General features: G+C 44.2%; 1 protein-coding gene across 4 annotated transcripts in view; it reads left to right on the top strand.

Annotated features, from left to right (window-relative positions):
* The window catches only part of pald1 (phosphatase domain containing paladin 1), a 188,600-nt gene that overhangs the window by 33,023 nt on the left and 135,599 nt on the right, over positions 1-19,978 (top strand). For 3 of the 4 annotated variants that reach the window (XR_004410053.1, XM_033012959.1, XM_033012957.1), the window contains exons 2-6: positions 10,833-11,027; positions 13,293-13,395; positions 16,230-16,409; positions 17,724-17,888; positions 19,514-19,674. Coding sequence is in view for 3 of the 4 variants with exons in the window: in XM_033012959.1 (XP_032868850.1) it covers positions 10,846-11,027; positions 13,293-13,395; positions 16,230-16,409; positions 17,724-17,888; positions 19,514-19,674 (791 nt within the window). In the remaining variant the exon portion in view is untranslated. The remainder of the gene's footprint in view (positions 1-10,832; positions 11,028-13,292; positions 13,396-16,229; positions 16,410-17,723; positions 17,889-19,513; positions 19,675-19,978) is intronic. The other variant, XM_033012958.1, reaches the window with a different exon arrangement.

Here is a 19,978-nt window from a genome sequence, read left to right as displayed (position 1 = left end):
GTCTCGTCTGACCAGAGCACCTTCCTCCACATGTTTGCTGTGTCCCCCACATGGCTTGTGGCAAACTGCAAACGGGACTTCTTATGACTTTTTTTCAACAATGGCTTTCTTCTTGCCACTCTTCCATAAAGGCCCGATTTGTGGAGTGCACGACTAATAGTTGTCCTGTGGACAGATTCTCCCACCTGAGCTGTGGATCTCTGCAGCTCCTCCAGAGTTACCTTGGCTGCTTCGCTGATCAATGCTCTCCTTGCCCGGCCTGTCAGTTTAGGTGGACGGCCATGTCTTGGTAGGTTTGCAGTTGTGCCATACTCTTTCCATTTTCGGATGATGGATTGAACAGTGCTCCGTGAGATGTTCAAAGCTTGGGATATTTTTTTATAACCTAACCCTGCTTTAAACTTCTCCACAACTTTATCCCTGACCTGTTTGGTGTGTTCCTTGGGCTTTCTGATGCTGTTTGTTCACTAATGTTCTCTAACAAACCTCTGAGGCCTTCACAGAACAGCTGTATTTATACTGAGATTAGATTACACACAAGTGGACTCTATTTACTAATTAGGTGACTTCTGAAGGCAATTGGTTGCACTGGATTTTATTTAGGGGTATCAGAGTAAAGGGGGCTGAATACTTTTGCACGCCACACTTTCCAGTTTTTTATTTGTAAAACAATTTGAAAACCATGTATCATTTTCCTTCCACTTCACAATTATGCACCACTTTGTGTTGGTCTATCACATAAAATCCCAATAAAATACATTTACGTTTGTGGTTGTAACGTGACAAAATGTGGAAAAGTTCAAGGGGTATGAATACTTTTGCAAGCCACTGTATATACATCTTACATACGAATGGACAAATACTGTGCGTGTGAAGGCTACCCGCAGGGCATGCATTTACAAATCTTGTAAATGTTCTACATTTTTCAAAAGAGCTTTGCTTGTGACACCACCTCCTTTCAAAGAATTACCAAAGCTAAATGGGATCTCCTCGGTCATTGCAACCCCAAAACTCGTTCCAATATTGGGCCTGTTCTTGATTGGTATGCCAATGTTATATTGATTGAATTTTCAGTATTTGAGCATTTAATCGAGACCGATGCACAAGACACTCAATGGGGTTTCAATCCACAGCGGGATGTTCTACCACCAAAGGCTCGCCTGTTGCCTGCTTTCAGTTCAATTGGTATTTTGAGCAAGAAGATTACAAAGCAAATGCCATTTCTTATCAAATGCGTTTAATTTGCATCGAAGGTGAAGAAAAAAATGGCTTGACTCATCATATTTACACTACACATAAACCATTTCTATATTGAAACAAATCTGAGGTTAAATTTAGATGATCATTTATAAAAAGTCTGCAATTATACAGAGCTGCTGATGTCGTAATTGTGCAAAGGACGCACACAGCTGACTGGAAAATTGTGATTTTGAGCAATTATTAGGAGGTTTGACCCAGAGAGGAAATGGAGCTTGGAGACTGAGGTAGGGCGGAAATGGAATTACAAGGAGGAAGTATTTACAATTTATGAGTGATGATCTGTTGTATGACAATGTCACGTTGTACACATACTGCTAAATATTGGATATTCTGGGTGACTGAGTGTGGTTGAGGCCATTTTAAAACTTTTATTAATGTGATTCTTCCATTTAATAGCATTGAAGTTATTATCATGTTTAATTGCAATAAAGGTCGGTTTTGACTTTCAAATTAAGTTACAAGAAGCAAGAATAATTTTTCTCTTTGTTTGAAAGTAATTTCCTATCCACCTGCAGCTTTATTGATAATTCTAAAGTGCTCAATACATTTGTGCAAGTAATTTGTGGCTCATATAGTTTTCCATGCTGAGCCCCAATCTCATGGACTGCTCTAGCTTCAATATATTATATTCTAACTTAGTCTATCTCGCTGTTTAGAGTCTATTGCGTCAACTAGGCAGCGCCTAACATATGTGCAAACAAGACACAATAAGGTACATTTGGGGGCAGGGTGTGAGAGATATCTAGTAAATATGGGACTAAAGTAGCAAATGTGATAATCCTGAGTTTGCAGTGTTGTAACCATAATCCCTACCACACGAGCTATCTCTGGCACAAAATGACTACTTGGTGTACACAAAAATGCTGGGGAAACTCAGCGGGTGCAGCAGCATCTATGGAGCGAAGGAAATAGGCGACTTTTCGGGCCGAAACCCTTCTTTCTTGGTGTGCCAGCTTTAACAGAGTAAACATCGAACTGGTTCATTAACGGTTGAAGTGAAAGGGAACTTTCCACCACGGAAAGGGCTGGCCTGTTTGTGAATAGAGTCCCACCCTATGTTGTATTTCCTCATGCTCGATTGTAAATGGTGTCCACCTCAATAACAATTCTTTAAAAAGAAAAAAAGCTAAAAAGGACACAATACTGGAGTAATTCAGTGGATCTGGCAGCATCTCTGCAGAACATGGATACGTGACATTTTGCACATGGATTGTGGTGGTGGGGGTTAGAAATCTGAAAGAGAGGAGGGGCAGGACAAAGCATTGGCAGCCAGTGCGTGAAAGCAGGCGAGGAGAATTTTGCTGCCTGACCTGCTGAGTCTCTCCAGCACTTTGTGCCCATGTTTGTAAATTAGCATGTGCAGTTTATCGTTTAGACAATAAAATCCTAATGGATTTTTCAGGCGACTACTGGCGACTGTCAAGTGCAACGACGACTGACACACTCACACTCACACGCACACGCACACTCACACTCACACACAGTTACGCAGGCGGGGGACAGGGCAAGCGGGGGAGCGCTGTGTGAGTGAAATTCGCACGGTGCAAAGCCAATGTGATACAGACACACACCGTGCTGAACAGGGAGGTTGGCGCTGTAATTAAGACGGCTAAAGCACCGTGTACGGTAAGTCCTTTAAAAGAGGGGAGGAGGAAGGAGTGGAGACAACTTTTAAGAAGCCAGAGATACACGGCTGTGAAGCTCGGCAGACATTCAACATTACATGTCAGTAACTACAGCTTATGTTTTTTTTTTTTTCCCCCAATGAGCCTATGAAATTCACCGGTCAGCACCGGCTACAACCTACGAGAACCTTCGACCTCTTGGCAACCCACTAGGACCTCCTGGCGACCCACCTACGGCACGAGAAATCTCGCTACTCTCCATGGCAGCATCATACTGGCCACCGCTAATTTTTCAACGTTGAAAAATTCACGGCGACCTTAATGAGGCCGCGACTAGTTCCCAGTTTGCGGGAACTCCTCATGATCATGAAGACGACCCCGGCAACCACCCGCGAACATGTGGCGACTGCATAGTCTCCAGCAGTCGCCAAAAAAGTCGCCTAAGTGGGGCAGGCCCATATGTCTTTGAAATTGTTCTCATCAATAAATATATATGACATTTTTAAATCACATTTACTTTGTTTGGTGTTTTACCTTTGATTCCTGGAAGCTCCAGGTGATTCCTGGACAGTTGCAAATATTAACTTCTGGCTATGATGCTTTACCCAGCTGGGGTCAACGCTTTGAGTGGATAGATAACAAAATAGATGGGGATAGTGTGGTGAAGTGCAATTAACCATCCTTTTAACAATGCCACAAGCTTCAGGGTGTGAAACGTTGCCTAAACGTAAACAAGTCATTAATTTTGACATCATTTAGTCCAGTGTTGATGCTGTTGCGGCTCGTATGTTTACTGAAAACTTCCTGTGCTGTATTAAGAATTATGCCGTAGATTCGGGAAGCAGCACTAGAGGTTTGTGCTCCTGCATGCAAAGTAAAATTGACGCAATGTGGGAGAATCCCTGCAGAGTGTTTCGTGTGGCTATTAATTATTTGGTTTATCTTGATGCGACTGAGACGGCATGACTTCTGATTTGTGTGAGATTGCGATTTTTCTGTGTTCGAAGAAAGTCAAACTCCAATGTTAGACCGAACTGTGAGTGTGGTCATGGCGACGAACTTTGTCCCACGGGTCTATCTCTGCTTCAGAGGCTTTATAGTATTTGTGCATTGATGTGCAGTTAATGAGTGTTAGGAGCACCAGTTTGGAAGTGAACCAGTTTTCTATTATTTGGTTGCAATAAGGCGCTTTTGTGATGGCTGGGGGAGGGGATGATCTTGATTTTTAAAGCAAAATGTGTCCACTATAGTGAAAGAGGGAACTGAGGTCTCAGCCACGAGGAGTATTCGACGGTGACAAAGTGGCAGTGGATTAATTACAGCTGGGAATCATCTCGTGCATTTGGAATAAGCCAAGGTTTGACTTGGAATAGTCATATTACAGTGAGTTTCCTCGCACGACACCCACTGCCTTCAACTGTCCAACCCTTAGACTCCTCTATCCATGGCCAGTTGGAAAGCCGACAATTGTTTTGTTTAATGTACCTGACAGCCACTCCAGCTGACGGATCCCACCCCGAAATGCTGCCTGACCCGCTGAGTTTCTCCCATCATTTTTCTTTGCTCAAAGTTCAAGCATTGCAATTTCTTGTGTCTCAACTTTATTTCCTTTTGGCTAGATTCTGAAGGTCTATCGTTAGATATATTTAAGGTGAAGATTGATAAATATAGATGCTCTCGAGTACATCCCATGAACACTTGTATAAATCAGATGTTAAGTCTCAAACGGAAGTGCCACTGCTCAGGCGTAAATTTACCATTTGATACCGGGGACCACTGGTGAGCTCTGACGTGGGGAGGGGAGATGTGAGGTGGGGACTTGGGGAGGGATGGAGGGGGGGAGCTTTGAGCTGGAAACAGGGAGACCACAGGGGTGGGGAGCACTGATGTGAGGACCATAGGTTGGAGGGGAGGGGGAGCTCTGAGGCCGACACCACAGTCGGGGGTGGGGGTGGGTGTTGTTACTTTCATCAGGCTTCCCCTCTGCTGTTCTCCAATATTTCCCTGGGACACTCTGTGCCTTGATCCAAAAAGCATAACATATTTAATTCCTCTACCATTTCCTTATTCCCCAATAAAATTTCACATACTCCAATTCTACATGTCTACAGAATCTTTTACAGTTTTTAAAACTTCCTTGTTTACTCTTGCTTCCTACTTTCCCTTTCCTTGTTTATTTCATCATTCCCCTCTGTTGAAATCTGAAATGTTTTTGTCCTCTGACTTGTTGCCCGCCATTGGAAGATTGTAAGCCTTTGATCTAGCACTGTCTTGAAGTTCTCTTTCTATCAATGGGTGGATTGTTTCCCTGTAGTCTGTTTGTGCCTCAAGGGATAAATCTTGCTTGTAAACCATCCTCTAATTCTTTAAACTTTAACTATTGCTTGTTTGCCGTCAAACCTTTTAATGCAATTTCAAAATCTATCACAGGCAGTGCATGCCTCGTACCTTCATAGTTTGTTTTAATCAGATTTGAGATCCTGGTTTCAGATTGAACTAAATCACATTCAACCATAATATATAATTCCATCTGCAGCGAATCGTCCGATCAGCAGAGAAGGTTATTAGCTGCAACCTTCCCTCCATTGACGAACTGTACACTACAATGGCCAGGAAGCGAGCGGGCAAGATCATCTCTAACCCCTCTCACCCTGGCCGCAAACTCTTTGAATCACTTCCCTCTGGAAGACGACTCCGGACTGTCAAAGCTGCCACAGCCAGACATAAAAACAGTTTTTATCCACGGGTAGTTGCTCTACTCAACAGCCAAAAATCTGTAGCCTCCCTTTGATCTGGTATTTTGTTGGTTCACATGCTTGATCAATGGTGGTTTATCATTAATGTTTTATTATTATTAATGTTTAGTGTTTTCTGAGTCATTCGTAACTGTCACTGTATGTCATGTTGTTACTTGAGGGTGGAGCACCAAGGCAAATTCCTTGTATGTGAATACTTGGCCAATAAACATACTTACTTATCACTCTTCCCCAAAGGCTCTCAATTATCAGATTTTAATTCACTCTTTCTCATTGATTATACTGAATGAAAGGAGCAGGTGTCTTCATTAGTTCCTCTACATATTTAACTGGAAAATCACTATGATCTGCTGCTCTCTCATCTAAATTGCTTTGCCCAGTCCATATGTTGATTACAGTACCCCAAGATGATTGTATTATCCTTGTATATGCTCTAATTTCATCAAATAAAGCACCATTGAACTTGTGATTTGCTCTACATTGCAACTGCTGTTTCAGGTATGTAGACCATGCTCATTAATACCTTTGGCCTCTTCCTGCTCCTTGGATTAATTAAAACGGATCCTCCATGATTTTCAGAAATAAAATCCTTTTCCTTCTACTGGGGTGATCTCATTCTGCACTATCAGAGCGACCACCTACTTCATCTGGTCAAGGCAAATCGGATAACTTCAGATAGCCCTTGCTTTCTCTCTTAATCCCCTTCCCCTTCCCAGTTCTTGCTGTCTCTGACTACATTCTATCTTTGTCCTGCCCCCTCCCCTGACATCAGTCTGAAGAAGGGTCTCGACCCGAAACGTCGCCCATTCCATCTCCCCAGAGATGCTGCCTCACCCGCTGAGTTACTCCAGCATTTTGTGTCTACCTTCATTTGGTCAATCTCATTTTAAATATCGTGGCAGGTTTAATTCTCATCGTTGGTCACTTTATCATCATGTTCCATAATGACTATTAGATAATGCCATCAATTTATCTCTCCTGCTATGAATGTTGCATGCAATCAGAAAAAGTGGCTTCAAATTTGTCCTTGCTTGGACTCTAGAAACATGGAAGCATAGAAAAGGCTATTTGGCCCTTTGAGCCAGCATCGCCATTCTCATTGTGATCATGGCTGATCATGTACAATCAATAACCCGTGCCTGCCTTCTCCCCATATCCCTTGATTCCACTGGCCCCGAGAGCTCTATCTAACTCTCTTTTAAATTCATCCAGTGAATTGGCCTCTACAGCCTTCTGTGACAGAGAATTCCACAAATTCACAACTCTCTGGGTGGAAACGTTTTTTTCTCATTGCAGTTTTAAATGGCCTCCCCTTTATTCTTAGCCTGTGGCCCCTGGTTCTGGACTCCCCCAACATTGGGAACATTTTTCCTGCATCTAGCTTGTCCAGTCCTTTTATAATTTTATGTTTCTATAAGATCCTCTCTCTCACCCTTCTAAATTTCCAGTGAATACAAGCCCAGTCTTTCCAATCTTTCCTCATTACAGTTCCTCCATTAACCTCGTGAACCTATGCAGCACTGCCTCCATAGCAAGGATGTTGTTGCTCAAATGAGGAGACCAAAGAGCACACAATTCTCTTTAAACTTTCTTCCTGACTACCTACGGGATACTGAGTTGGATGATCAGCCATGATCATATTGAATGGCGGTGCAGGCTCGAAGGGCCGAATGGCCTACTCCTGCACCTAATTTCTATGTTTCTATGTTTAAGCTTTGCCCTCTAGTATTTAACATTTATACCCTGCGAGCAAAATGATGACTGTCTATCCTTTCTCTGTCTGTCTAAGTTTTCTCAGCTTCTGAGGGGGTCAACTCTCAGCCTCCAAAACACTAGAGAAAACAGTTCGAGTTTGTTCAATTGAAACTGAATTTTGAACTAATTCAAATTTGTTGTTGAAAAAAAATTTGTTGTTTGTTCCGTACAAATAACGCCCTTTAACCCAGGTAGCATGTTGGTAAACCTAGCATCTGCACTAACTCCAAAGCCTCCACATCCTGTAATAGGGCAACCAGAATGCACGCAATACTCCACATGCGGCCTGACCACAGTTTTATAAAGCTGCAACGTGGCATTGTGACTCTTGTACTCAATGCCCCAACCAATGAAGACAGGTATACTGTACGCTTTCTTTACCATTCCTTTTGCCTATGTTGTTACTTTCAGGGAGTTATGGACTTGAACATCCAAATTCCTTCATACATCAATGGTCAAGAGTATTGCCATTAACTAATATGCTCTTCCCTTACATTTGACCTCCCTAAATGTAAGACCTCACACCTGGCCAGGTTAAACCCCATCTACCATTTTACTATACGATAGAACTTTATTAATCCCAGGAGGGAAATTGATCTGCCAACAGTCATAATACACAAAAAACATGAAACACTGGTCAACCTGAGGAGTACCTTCAGCAACGGACTGGTTCCACCAAGATGCAGGACGTCACAGGAGATCCTTCTTCCCTGTGGCTGTAGGTCAATCACCATTAGTTGATGTGATCCATGTCTGGTTTTACTGCTGTACACCTGATCCGTAATCCAGCTCGGGTCTTCCACTATGTCAGCTAATAATAATAATAATGGATGGGATTTATATAGCGCCTTTCTAATACTCGAGGCGCTTTACATCGCATTATTCATTCACTCCTCAGTCACACTCGGTGGTGGTAAGCTACTTCTGTAGCCACAGCTGCCCTGGGGCAGACTGACGGAAGCGTGGCTGCCAATCTGCGCCTACGGCCCCTCCGACCACCACCAATCACTCACACACATTCACACACAGGCAAAGGTGGGTGAAGTGTCTTGCCCAAGGACACAACGACAGTATGCACTCCGTGGGATTCGAACCGGCTACCTTCCGGTTGCCAGCCGAACACTTAGCCCATTGTGCCATCTGTCGTCCCGAGTGTGCCAGTTCGGCCGTTCTTTAGATTCTTCTAGGAGCTTGAACCTACAACAACTATGCGTATTCATTCTGTGTTATGCTAATATACGAAGCTGAACGACTCATACATCTTCGTACAGTGGCTATCAATCTGTATAACTCCTGCCCTCTGTCATGGGGGTTTACTTACACCCCCCCCCCCCCCCCCGTGCCCCTCCACCCCAATCTTTGCACATCCACAATCCTTTCCACTCATCACTTTTCTTCCCTTAATTGTGACTAATACATATCTTGTTGTATCCTTGAACGCCCTTTTCATTGTCCAGAATTCCACCAATGTTTCTGTCATGGATGCAAATTGGCTGCTCCATTTCCAGCATTACCACTGTGATCATGCTTCAGTGTTATTTCTTTGCTGCAAGGTGTTTTGAAATATCGTGAAAGGGTGATGGCAGATGCTAAACAAACACATTCACCTTATTCCCTTCATTGACGGCGAAGCTGCAGCACTAAATGGAGATGGGCACAAAATGCTGGAGTAACTCCGTGGTCAGCAAGCATCTCCGGAGAAAAGGACTACGTGACGTTTCGGATCGAGACCCTTGGAGTCTGTGATTGGCAGCCTGGTTTGCACTGTCTTCTATTCCTGGGTTGTTAAATCCTACAGAACATGAGGCCCCTAATCTGGAGAAACAAGAAACTGCTGATGCTGTTTTAGAAAAAAGTGCTAGAGTCACTCAACAAGTCAGGCAGCTTCTCTGGATAACATGGATAACTATGTTTCAAGTCAGGGCCCTCCTATAGGCTGAATGGATATCATTTCTGGTCGGGACCATTCTTCAGATAATCCTAATTTGGATAGACCAAAAAAGCTAGAGTAACTCAGCGGGACAGGCAGCATCTCTGGAGACATGGAATGGGTGATGTATCGGGCCGAGACCCTTCTTCATACTGTCTCGACCCGAAACGTCACCCATTCCTTCTCTCCAGAGATGCTGCCTGTCCTGCCGAGTTACTCCAGCTTTTTGTGTCTACGGTTTAAACCAGCATCTGCAGTTCCTCCTTGCACACCTCCAATATGGATGTTCTTTGTCTATGTTAACTAATGCCTGGGCCAGCAGCAAGCAAGCTTCAGTTAGCCCCAGTACCTGAAGCTTTGGATCTGATGGTAGACACAAAATGCTGGAGTAACTCAGCGGGAAAGGCAGCATCTCTGGAGAGAAGGAATGGGCGACATTTCAGATCGAGACCCTCAGACTCGACCCGAAACGTCGCCCATTCCTTCTTTCCCAAGATGCTGCCTGTCCCGCTGAGTTACTCCAGCGTTTTGTGTCTACCTTCGATTGAAACCAGCATCTGCAGTTCTTTCCTGCATGCTATGGATCTGACTCCAGGTCACCATCCGGAGGCCCACACTGAAAGTGCATGTGGTTGGATGTGGGGAAAGGAAAAGAAAAGGGAGGCTGAAATGTACTGGTGGTCAAGCCTATCACTTCTGATGACAATGCTCACAAGCTAAGCAATGGCCATCCAAGGTGATGTATCGGAGGGCAACTACCACAGTATACTATTGTCTACTACCTTTCATGTAGAGCAAGGAGATAGAAGAAAGGAATAGCACCAATTTCACCCAGTTGGGATTGTTTGATTCAACGTTTTTTATACATTTTGTCAACTGCTACGTGCAGCATGCGTGGCATTGAAAATTATCCTTGACTCTTTAAAATGGCCTGTTTATTAAACAACTTGCCTCCACCACTGAGGTTAAAGAAAGCTTTGCATTTATATAGCTCCTTCCACCACCTGGGCTGTGTCAGGATACTTTATAGACAACAAAGTCTTTATGAAATGGAGCGGCTGATTTGACTTGTGCGGCATTGTGATAATCAACCTGCTTTTTGTAGCATTAACTGTGAGACAGATACTTCCCTGGAGGACAAACGGCTCCCTTCTGGGATAGATTACCTCCACCTGAAGGAGCAGGAAGCACTTTGATGCTGCCGAAAACTATTCTGGATACAGTCCTGGCTGTCTTGGCAATGGGATACTCACTGTTGTCCTGGTGGTGGAGTTGATAATAATAATAATAATAATAATAATATCTTTTATTGTCATAATCATTTTACATTAAAATATGTCTGAGGTATTGACATAGGCAGAATGGTAAATAATGTTGGCTAGGATAACCTTCCCTGCTCTTTGGAGCATTGGTTAAGGTGACTTCTCTGCCAGTACTGCGTTGAGAATCACTATTGACGGTTAATGGCTCCATCTTGTCTAAACATTATTTTCCTTTGTTTTAAAGCAGTTGGTGGATTATGGGGACAACTGCCAGCGCTGCCCAGCAAGCCGTGTCCACAGGACCATGCAGTGACAATGGGCAGAGCAATGGCACCACCGATAGCAGGCGTTCCATCAGTGTCAACTCCTTCCAGACTCTCAGCATTCACAACAAGGCCAAATCCATCATCACCAACAAGGTGGCACCTGTGTTGATCACGTGAGTCCGGCTATTCAAATTCCTCTGTGCTGGCATAACCAGAGTTCCAATGACCAAATATATCCATCAATATTATAGAAGCGTACAAAATTCTTAAGGGGTTGGACAGGCTAGATGCAGGAAGATTGTTCCCGATGTTGGGGAAGTCCAGAACAAGGGGTCACAGTTTAAGGATAAGGGGGAAATCTTTTAGGACCGAGATGAGAAAAACATTTCTCACACAAAGAATGGTGAATCTCTGGAACTCTCTGCCACAGAAGGTAGTTGAGGCCAGTTCATTGGCTATATTTAAGAGGGAGTTAGATGTGGCTCTTGAGGCTAAAGGTATCAGGGGGTATGGAGAGAAGGCAGGTACAGGATACTGAGTTGGATGATTAGCCATGATCATATTGAATGGCGGTGCAGGCTCGAAGGGCCGAATGGCCTACTCCTGCACCTATTTTCTATGTTTCTATGTTTCAAAGCAGATCCTTCTCCACTATGTGTAGGAAGGAACTGCAGATGCTGGTTTAAACCAAAGAGAGACACAAAAAGCTGGAGTAATTCAGCAGGTCAGACAGCATTTCTGGAGAAACGCAATAGGTGACGTTTCGGATTGGGACAGAATGGAGGTCTGAAGAAGTGTCTCGACCCAAAATGTCACCTATTCCTTTTCTCTAGAGTTGTTGTCTGACCCGCTGAGTTACTTCAACTTTTGTGCTGATCCTTCTCCACTGTCCATAGAGGTTTACAGCGCAGACACAGGCCAAACATACAATCTCTTGTTTATACTTCATGAAAACATCGTCCCATCTCATTTCACGCTAATATATATCCATCAATATTATATTTATATAGTTCCACCTTTCACTACAACCTTGCTCTGTGCTAAAAAGTTCCACACTCCCCAGCCTGTGTTTAAAGAAGTTTAAACATAATTTCCCCCTTAAATTTGCTACGGATTATCCTTCATTCACATCTCCTTCCAAAATCCATCTAATCCATTCATTTGTCATCTTTATCAGATTACCTTTCAGAGAAAAAAACCTTTGCCTGTCTTGTGTTTCTTGATTCAGATTCAGATTCAGATTCAACTTTAATTGTCATTGTCAGTGTACAGTACAGAGACAACAAAATTGATAATTGTAACCTCTCAGTTCTGGTATCACGCGTGTAGATCTTATTCTATATGCTGTATTCCTGTTACAATACAGAGCTCAGAACAATTGATGTACCACCAGTGAGAAATCTATGCAGGCTTTGCCTAGATTCTTTGTAACTCATTTGCTTTTGACTTCTATCCCTCCATGGAAGATCTGCCCTCCTTACTAAGGGGGACCTCCACCTGGCTCTAGATCAACTAGCATTTGACTCTTAAATGTTTTATCGAAACAGGGCCAATTAAGATTTAGTTTAGAGATGCAACACAGAAACAGGCCATTCGGCCCACTGGGTCCGCACCGCCCAGCGACCCCCACACATTAACACTATCCTATACCCACTAGGGACATTTTTTACATTTGCCAAGCCAATTAACCTACAAACCTGTATGTCTTTGGAATGTGGGAGGAAACCGGAGATCGTGGAGAAAACCCACGCCGGTCACGGGGAGAACATGCAGACAGCGTGCAAAATTGGGATTGAACCTGGGTCTCAAGGCTGTAAGGCAGCAACTCTAAGCTGCACCACCGTGACTGCCCAGCACGTCCATCCACCCCCGGCACCCTCCCCCCACCCCTTCTCCCTCCTGCTCCTATCGCAGGGTGAACATTGGACAATAGATGCTGCCCTTTAAAGAAAAATACAAAGAGTTGGTTAGTTTTGGTAATTATTGTCCTTATTCTCTATGTCTCTCCCTTGCTCCATCTTGCTTTCATTCTTCTGTTACCCTCGGACTCTCTGAGGACAAATATCATCCAGGCTTCTTGTTATGGATTTCCATCTCATGATCTGTGGACATCTAGTGAGGTTATTCTTCATTGTGATGGTTCTGAGGGTCAAGGAAGACTTCATTCATTAATGGGTCACACCATCACCCTATATACCTGCCCATATACTGACTGGATGAGGTGGAAAGTTGGTACAAATGCAGCTTCCCCTCGCTCTTGAGGCACAAAGACCATGGACCAATGTCAAAGATAGACAGAAAATTAGGGCATCTTCCACGGTCTCTTTCCTAAAATGAATCATCTTGGAGAGAATGGGCAGAATGTTGGAATCTTTACTTCATTGTGATAATGTAAGCTTATAAGATTTATTTCTTTGTTATTTTTTTTAAAATTTCAGTTATAACTGCAAGGAAGAGTTTCAGATTCATGATGATCTGTTCAAAGCAAATTTTACTGTTGGGAGGATTTCAGACAACTTACCAGAACATCATTTGGTTCAGGTAAGGAAAACAGTGTAAACTGGTGTGATGGTCCTTGGGAGAAGTGAGGGACTTGGAGTCATAGAGTGATTACGTGTGGAAACAGGCCCTTCGGCCCACTTGCCCACACTGTCCCAGCGACACAAGCCCCACCTGCCCACACTTTCCCAGCGACACAAGCCCCACCTGCCTGCATTTGGTCCATATCCCTCCAAACCTGTTCTATCCATGTACCTGTCTAACTGCTTCTTAAATGTTGGAATAGACTTTTGGGATAAATAGCGCGCTGGCTGATTAGAAAAATCCCAGGTCCAGTTGACTCTTTATACTGGGTACACAAAGGTGCTGGAGAAACTCAGCGGGTGCAGCAGCATCTATGCAGCGAAGGAAATATGCAACGTTTCGGGCCGAAACGTCTGAAGAAGGGTTTCGGCCCGAAACGTTGCCTATTTCCTTCACTGCATAGATGCTGCTGCACCCGCTGAGTTTCTCCAGCATTTTTCTGGGATTTTCCAGCATCTGCAGTTCCTTCTTAAAAGACTCTTTATACTGATTCATTAACATAATCAGGATAGTGAGAATAATACACTGGAGGAGGATTTAATTACCTAATTTCATCCCAGGGCCCAGATATTTAACTACATCACAAACAATTAGTTCCCTGTGAGCACATATCCAATTGCCTTCTAATAGGTCCTGCTTAATCCGAGTCTGTCTATCGGTGTTTTATTTTAATTTTCATCATCCTTTTGTGTGGAGATTAGACGTCCTTCATCCTGAATGTCCTGCAGGCAGTGCAGCCTGTCTTTAACAATTTTCCTATGTTAATGTGTGTGACACAGCATGCAAGGAAAGTGAGTTACGTGGCTGCGATCAGCCAGTTTCATTTAAAGGATGCCTGCCTTCAGGTGCCAGGTGGCTGTGAATTGTTCTCCTGTTTAGGAGAGACACTGGAGACCAACAGCAACATAACCTGCCCGACGTGTGAGATGAGATCGCCACATTATTGTGAACACTTTCTCATTTATTTGCTCAAGTGGATCCTCTTCCCACTTCCTGGAGAGACAGTCCCCCACCTTTAAGGGTGGAGTCCGTGAGGACTATCTGCACAGATTTCATCTTTGTCGCCGAGTCATTGAAGCATCAAATGAAATCGAGCTTCTGAGCTATTAAAGCAGCAGGTGTTGATGGACTGTATCTGCAGCCAAGAGCTGTGCTGGTTCACCTTCATGGATATTAGTGACTGACATCTGACACGCAAAATGAAAAGCAAATGGTGTTACAATGCAGTAATCCCAGATAGTGGCCATTAAAGAGATCAACACTTGAGAGTACAGTAAAGGCATCGACCTGTAGCTTTAACCCATTACCTTCTCCACAGAAGCTGCCGAACCTAATGAATATTTGGAATTTTATTTTGGTTTAATATCTGAGAGTTGAGTCTGATATATCAGCACAGTTCTAATTGGGAATGTTGTTATATTAAGAATGTGTCTATCATACGAAAACACAACCTTTATTCTTGATTTTAAGTCTGTCAGTGTTGCAAACTCTCAAATAGTGTATCAAGTGTTGTGGAATGGAGGTGGTAACTAAAGCTCCTGTCCCATTTAGGTGATTTTTTCAACGACTATGCTGTCGCCACATGGTTGCCGGGGTGTCGCCTGTATGGTCGTGAGAAGTCTCGTCAAGTCGCCTAAAGAGTCCTAATGTTTTTCTGGTCACCGCTGGATTTTGAAATGTTCAAAACTTTTCGGCAACTGTGGGCTTGTCGTAGCTTGTCTTCTCCTGTCATAGGCGCTGTCGTAGGTTGTCGCCAGGATGACGCAGGTTGTCGCCAGGTGACGTTGGTTGTCGCCGGGTGCCGATTTGGTGAATTCCATTGGCGACTACCTACGTCAACCAGCGACAGGTACTGGCGACTGAATAGTCATCAGTTGCTGCTGACAGGGTCGTTGCTTGTCGTAGCTTGTCGCAGGTGGACGTAGGTTGACTTTGGGTGTCGCCTGTGTGGTTGTAGGTGGACGTCTTAATGGGTCGCCAGTTGTCGGCAGCTTGACGTCGACTAGGTATTAGCTTGTCGTAGACATTGTCGTAGGGGGTGGTCCAGTCGCTGCTTTTTCGGCGACCTGCTACGACTGTGACAGTCGCTGGCAGTTGCCGAAAAAAATCGCCAAAGTGGGACACGCCCTTAAATTCACCCAGGGGGTTCAGATAATAGAGACAAAATACTTAGGACACAGATCCGAAATGTTTTATTTTGTTGAGACTTACCTGCTTGTGATATTAACTTCGTCAGAAGCGGAGTAATGTTGGATGCGACTGGATAGATGGATTGAAAAGGCCAAATGCTCTTTCTTGTGTGTCTGTGTGTGTTCTGACACTGTGTTGTCATGTCCACAGTTTTATGTCAGATGGGCTGTGGGTGTGTGAGGAAGATGTTCTCTTAAGGGACTGTTCCACTTAGGCGATTTTTTTTCGGTGACTTGCCGGCACCCGTCATAGTTGCAGCAGGTCGCCGAAAATTTTCAACATGTTGAAAATCCAGCGGTGACCAGAAAAAGGTACGACTCTTTGGGCGACTACTCACGACCATACATGGGTACTGAACTGTATGGGATTGAGAGTCCTGTGTTTGATCTGACGTCATTTCTTCTTTCTTCCTCATTAGATCCCTTTCAACTGACCCCTGCACCCCATCATCTTCCTGTCCTCTCCTTTCTTCTTCTATATCCCCCTCCCTGCTCCACTCTATTTACTTCACCCCCTCCCCCCCTCAATTCTGACACCGATCCCACCCCTTGGTCAATTTGTTTCTGGATTTGCCGCTAATTTAACTTTCCATTGTATTTCAGGGAAAATATTTCATGGTTTGTGACATCTACAGCAAGATTGACGTCTTGAACACCACAGGCAGCCATGGAGTGCCCAACTTTAGACAGGCCAAGGGGAACTACCCAGTCTTTGGAATGGGGCAACCCAGTCTTAATGGTTTCCAAAAAGTTCTCCAGATATTTCAACAGGAAGGTTATGAGGTCAGTGAGCAACTTTGCTTTTATTAATAATCCTCCGGTTGGTTTATGTGGAAAAAACCTGAACTTCCTGTGTTGTCTGTAGGACATGTCCCCATTCCACACAGGAAGTGTTTGGCAGTGTTGGCTCTTTTATAACAAATCTCAGCAGATTCGAGGATGAGGCTGCATTCAAATAATGGGTAGTGATCGCAGTCATAACAATTTATCTTATAATAAGAGGACATCAAATGGGGCCATCCCATGGTTAAAAGTAATCAAACGCATCGCAAACTTGAATGAATGAATACTTTATTGTCACAGTGAAATTCTTTGCTTGTGTACCTTGCCGCATAAGGGCGCTGACAATGTTACAATACACATTATCCGCACCAGGTCCCCCCCTGCCCACCTTGGTGGTCACCTCATGCCAGGTCCCCATTGTCCATTTTTCACCCTACTACCCCCCCTCCCCCACGTGGCGGTCCCTCCACACCTGGTCCTCGCTCCACGTGCTCCGTCTTCATCCGTTGGTCGACGCCCCATCGACCGCCGCACCGACCTCTCCGCTATCGCTGCAGGGTCCTCCCCGGACGCCTCCGTGGCGCCGACCCAGGACCCAGCATCTCTGGAGCGAAGGAAATAGGCGACGTTTCGGGTCGTGACACTTCTTCAGACTGCAGTGTGACGAAGGGTCTCCACCCGAAACGTCGCCTATTTCCTTCGCTCCATAGATGCTGCCTCACCCGCTGTGTTTCTCCAGCATTTTTGTCTACCTGTATAATTAATGTTCATTTCTGCATGTTGTTTTAGTATGTTGTCTAAGTCTATGTGCATGTGATGCTGCTGTCAGCAAAATATCCATTGTATCCATTCCTCATTACACTTGTTCATATGACCATAAAATTTAACGGGTCAGGCAGCAACTGTGGAGGGAGTGGACAGGCAACGTTTCAAGTAATGGACCCTTCCTCAGTCTGAAGAAGGGACCCAACCTGAAATGTCGTCTGTCCTTTCTCTCTGCCGATGCAGCCTGACTTCTTGAGTTCCTCCAGCAGTTTGTTGTTTATTCAAGATTCCAGCACCTGCAGTTCCTAATGTCCACATAAAATGGATCTATTTGTTGTGGTCCTCCCAGGCTGACATGAATCGATTGTTGGCATTGCTGGCGCTAGGATCTTGATGTGTATATTGTTGCTGCCTTTTCCACATTGCAACTGTGACTCCCCACATGCAAAGCTCTTGGTCTTAAGGAGCTGGAACACTGAGAACACTTGAAAATTGACAGAGAAATATCACGCTAACTCTCTTAAAATGTAATATTCTTAATCTTTGCAGGAAGTTCTGCACTTCTGCGTTCGAGAGGAGCCCGTGGTCTTCTTGCATGTGGACAACGACTTTATCCCATACACCCCCAGACGGAAAGAAAATCTTCACGAGAATCTTCACAACCTGGGGAGAGATGTGAAGGTGGAACAGCTGGAGCTGACCATCAGGAAGGAGGTAGACAGATGTGATTTGTCCTGGTTATCTTGCTGCAGCTAACACTACACTGAATGTGAGATGTCACGGAGGTGTAGGTCAAAGAGATGGGCATTTCAACCCATTGACTGCACACCGACCTTCAAGCACCCACTTTACTCTCACCATACTTCTGTCCACTCTTTCCTCCACCTCCCTCCTGATTATAGTTTCGAAGAATGAGGCGGGACCGCATGGAAACAAACAGAATAGTGATAGGCTTGGATAGAGTGGATGTGGAGAGGATATTTCTAAAGTGGGAGAGTCTAGGATTAGAGGTCATAGCCTCAGAATTAAAATACTTTATTTTCGGATGGAGATGAGGAGAAATGTCTTTAGTCAGAGGGTGGTGAATCTGTGGAATTTGTTGCCACAGAAGGCTGTGGAGGCCAAGTCAATGGATATTTTTAAGGCTGAGATGGAAAGATTCTTGATTAGTGTCAGAGGTTATGGGGAGAAGGCAGGAGAATCGGGTTAGGAGGGAGAGATAGATCAGCCATGAATGAATGGCGGAGCAGTCGATGGGCCGAATGGCCTAATTCTACTCCTATTCCTTGTGACCTTATACTACCTACACTAGAAGCAATTTACAATGGCCAATGTACAAGAAACTGGAGGTAACCCATATAGTCACTGGAAGAATGTGCAAATGCCAGCTTCAAAGATTAGGACAGGGTTTTGGATGAAAATATACATGGCAAGATTAGCAAGTTTGCAAATGATCCACAAGTGGGTGGTTTTGCAGATAGTGAAGATGGTTGTGAAAATTTGCAGCAGGATTTTGATCATTTGTCCAAGTGGGCTGAGGAATGGTTGATGGAATTTAATGCAAAAAAAAAAAAAAGTGAGGTGTTGCACTTTGGGAAGTCTAACATGGGCTCTGGGTAGTGTTGTAGAGCAGAGGGATTGAGGAGTGAAGGTGCAGGCTCTGAGCTATAGGCAGAGGTTGAGTAGGCTGGGACTCTATTCCTTGGAGCACAGGAGGATAAGGGGTGATCTTATAGTGGTGTATAAGATCATGAGAGGAATAGATCCGGTAGATTTACAGAGTCTCTTGCCCAGATTAGGCGAATCGAGGACCAGAGGACATAGGTTTAAGGTGAAGGGGAAAAGAATTAATAGGAATCTGAGGGTTAACTTTTTCACACAAAGGGTGGTGGATGTATGGAACAAGCTGCCAGAGGAGGTAGTTGAGGCAGGGACTATCCCAACAATTAAGAAACAGTCAGACAGGCACATGGATAGGACAGGTTTGGACTAAATGCTGGCAGGTGGGACTAGTGTAGCATGGACATATTGGCCAGTGTGGGCAAGTTGGGCTGAAGGGCCTTTTTCCACGGTGTATCACTCTTAAGACTCTATGACTGAACCCGAGTTGATGGAGTTGTGAGCTAGCAGTTCTATAGCGGCACCACTGTGCTTGAATTGACTAAATCATCTTATTCTGCAAACTTGCCAAAATGCAGTTCCTTGCCGCCACCATTGTTGACCATGTTTTATCCTAACAAGGCCTAACTATCTGATATTCTCACCTGACGCCTGTACCACGTCAATATATCACCAGTCACTGGTTAACAAATAAAATTATATACTCTTTCAATTTTCAGCTTTACAACTTTGCTCAACTGAATGATAATATCAACTATGTCTATAATGACATAGAACACTTCAAGGACGAGCCTCGAACCATTTCTACCTGCTGTGTCGAGGACATTCGTGTAACTGAAGAGGTTTACAAAAGATCCCTCTTTGCTAAGCCTTCGTGCAGGTATGGATCATGGATCTGAATGGCTGATTATTCTACTGCATGTAATACCAATTAGGCTCCTGTACTTCAAGTCGAAGGATAATGCCAATGGACTACTGTTGCAAGGTTGAAACTAAAGGGCCTGTCCCACTGTACGAGGTAATTCAAGAGTTCTCTCCAGATTCGAGCTCGTGTAATGTACGTAGCGGGTACGTAGCGGCTCGTACGAGTAAAAAGTAACAATTTTTTTTAATCACGAGTTTTCTTTACTCGTGGACATTTTTCACAGTGTTGAAAAAACGTCACGGGTTTACCGGATTTCCCG

This window comes from Amblyraja radiata, chromosome 37 (genome assembly GCF_010909765.2).
Source record: "Amblyraja radiata isolate CabotCenter1 chromosome 37, sAmbRad1.1.pri, whole genome shotgun sequence".
NCBI classification, from domain to species: Eukaryota; Metazoa; Chordata; class Chondrichthyes; order Rajiformes; family Rajidae; genus Amblyraja; species Amblyraja radiata.
The sequence above is the reverse complement of the archived record's forward strand: the minus strand, read 5'-3'. Positions and strand labels throughout refer to the sequence as shown.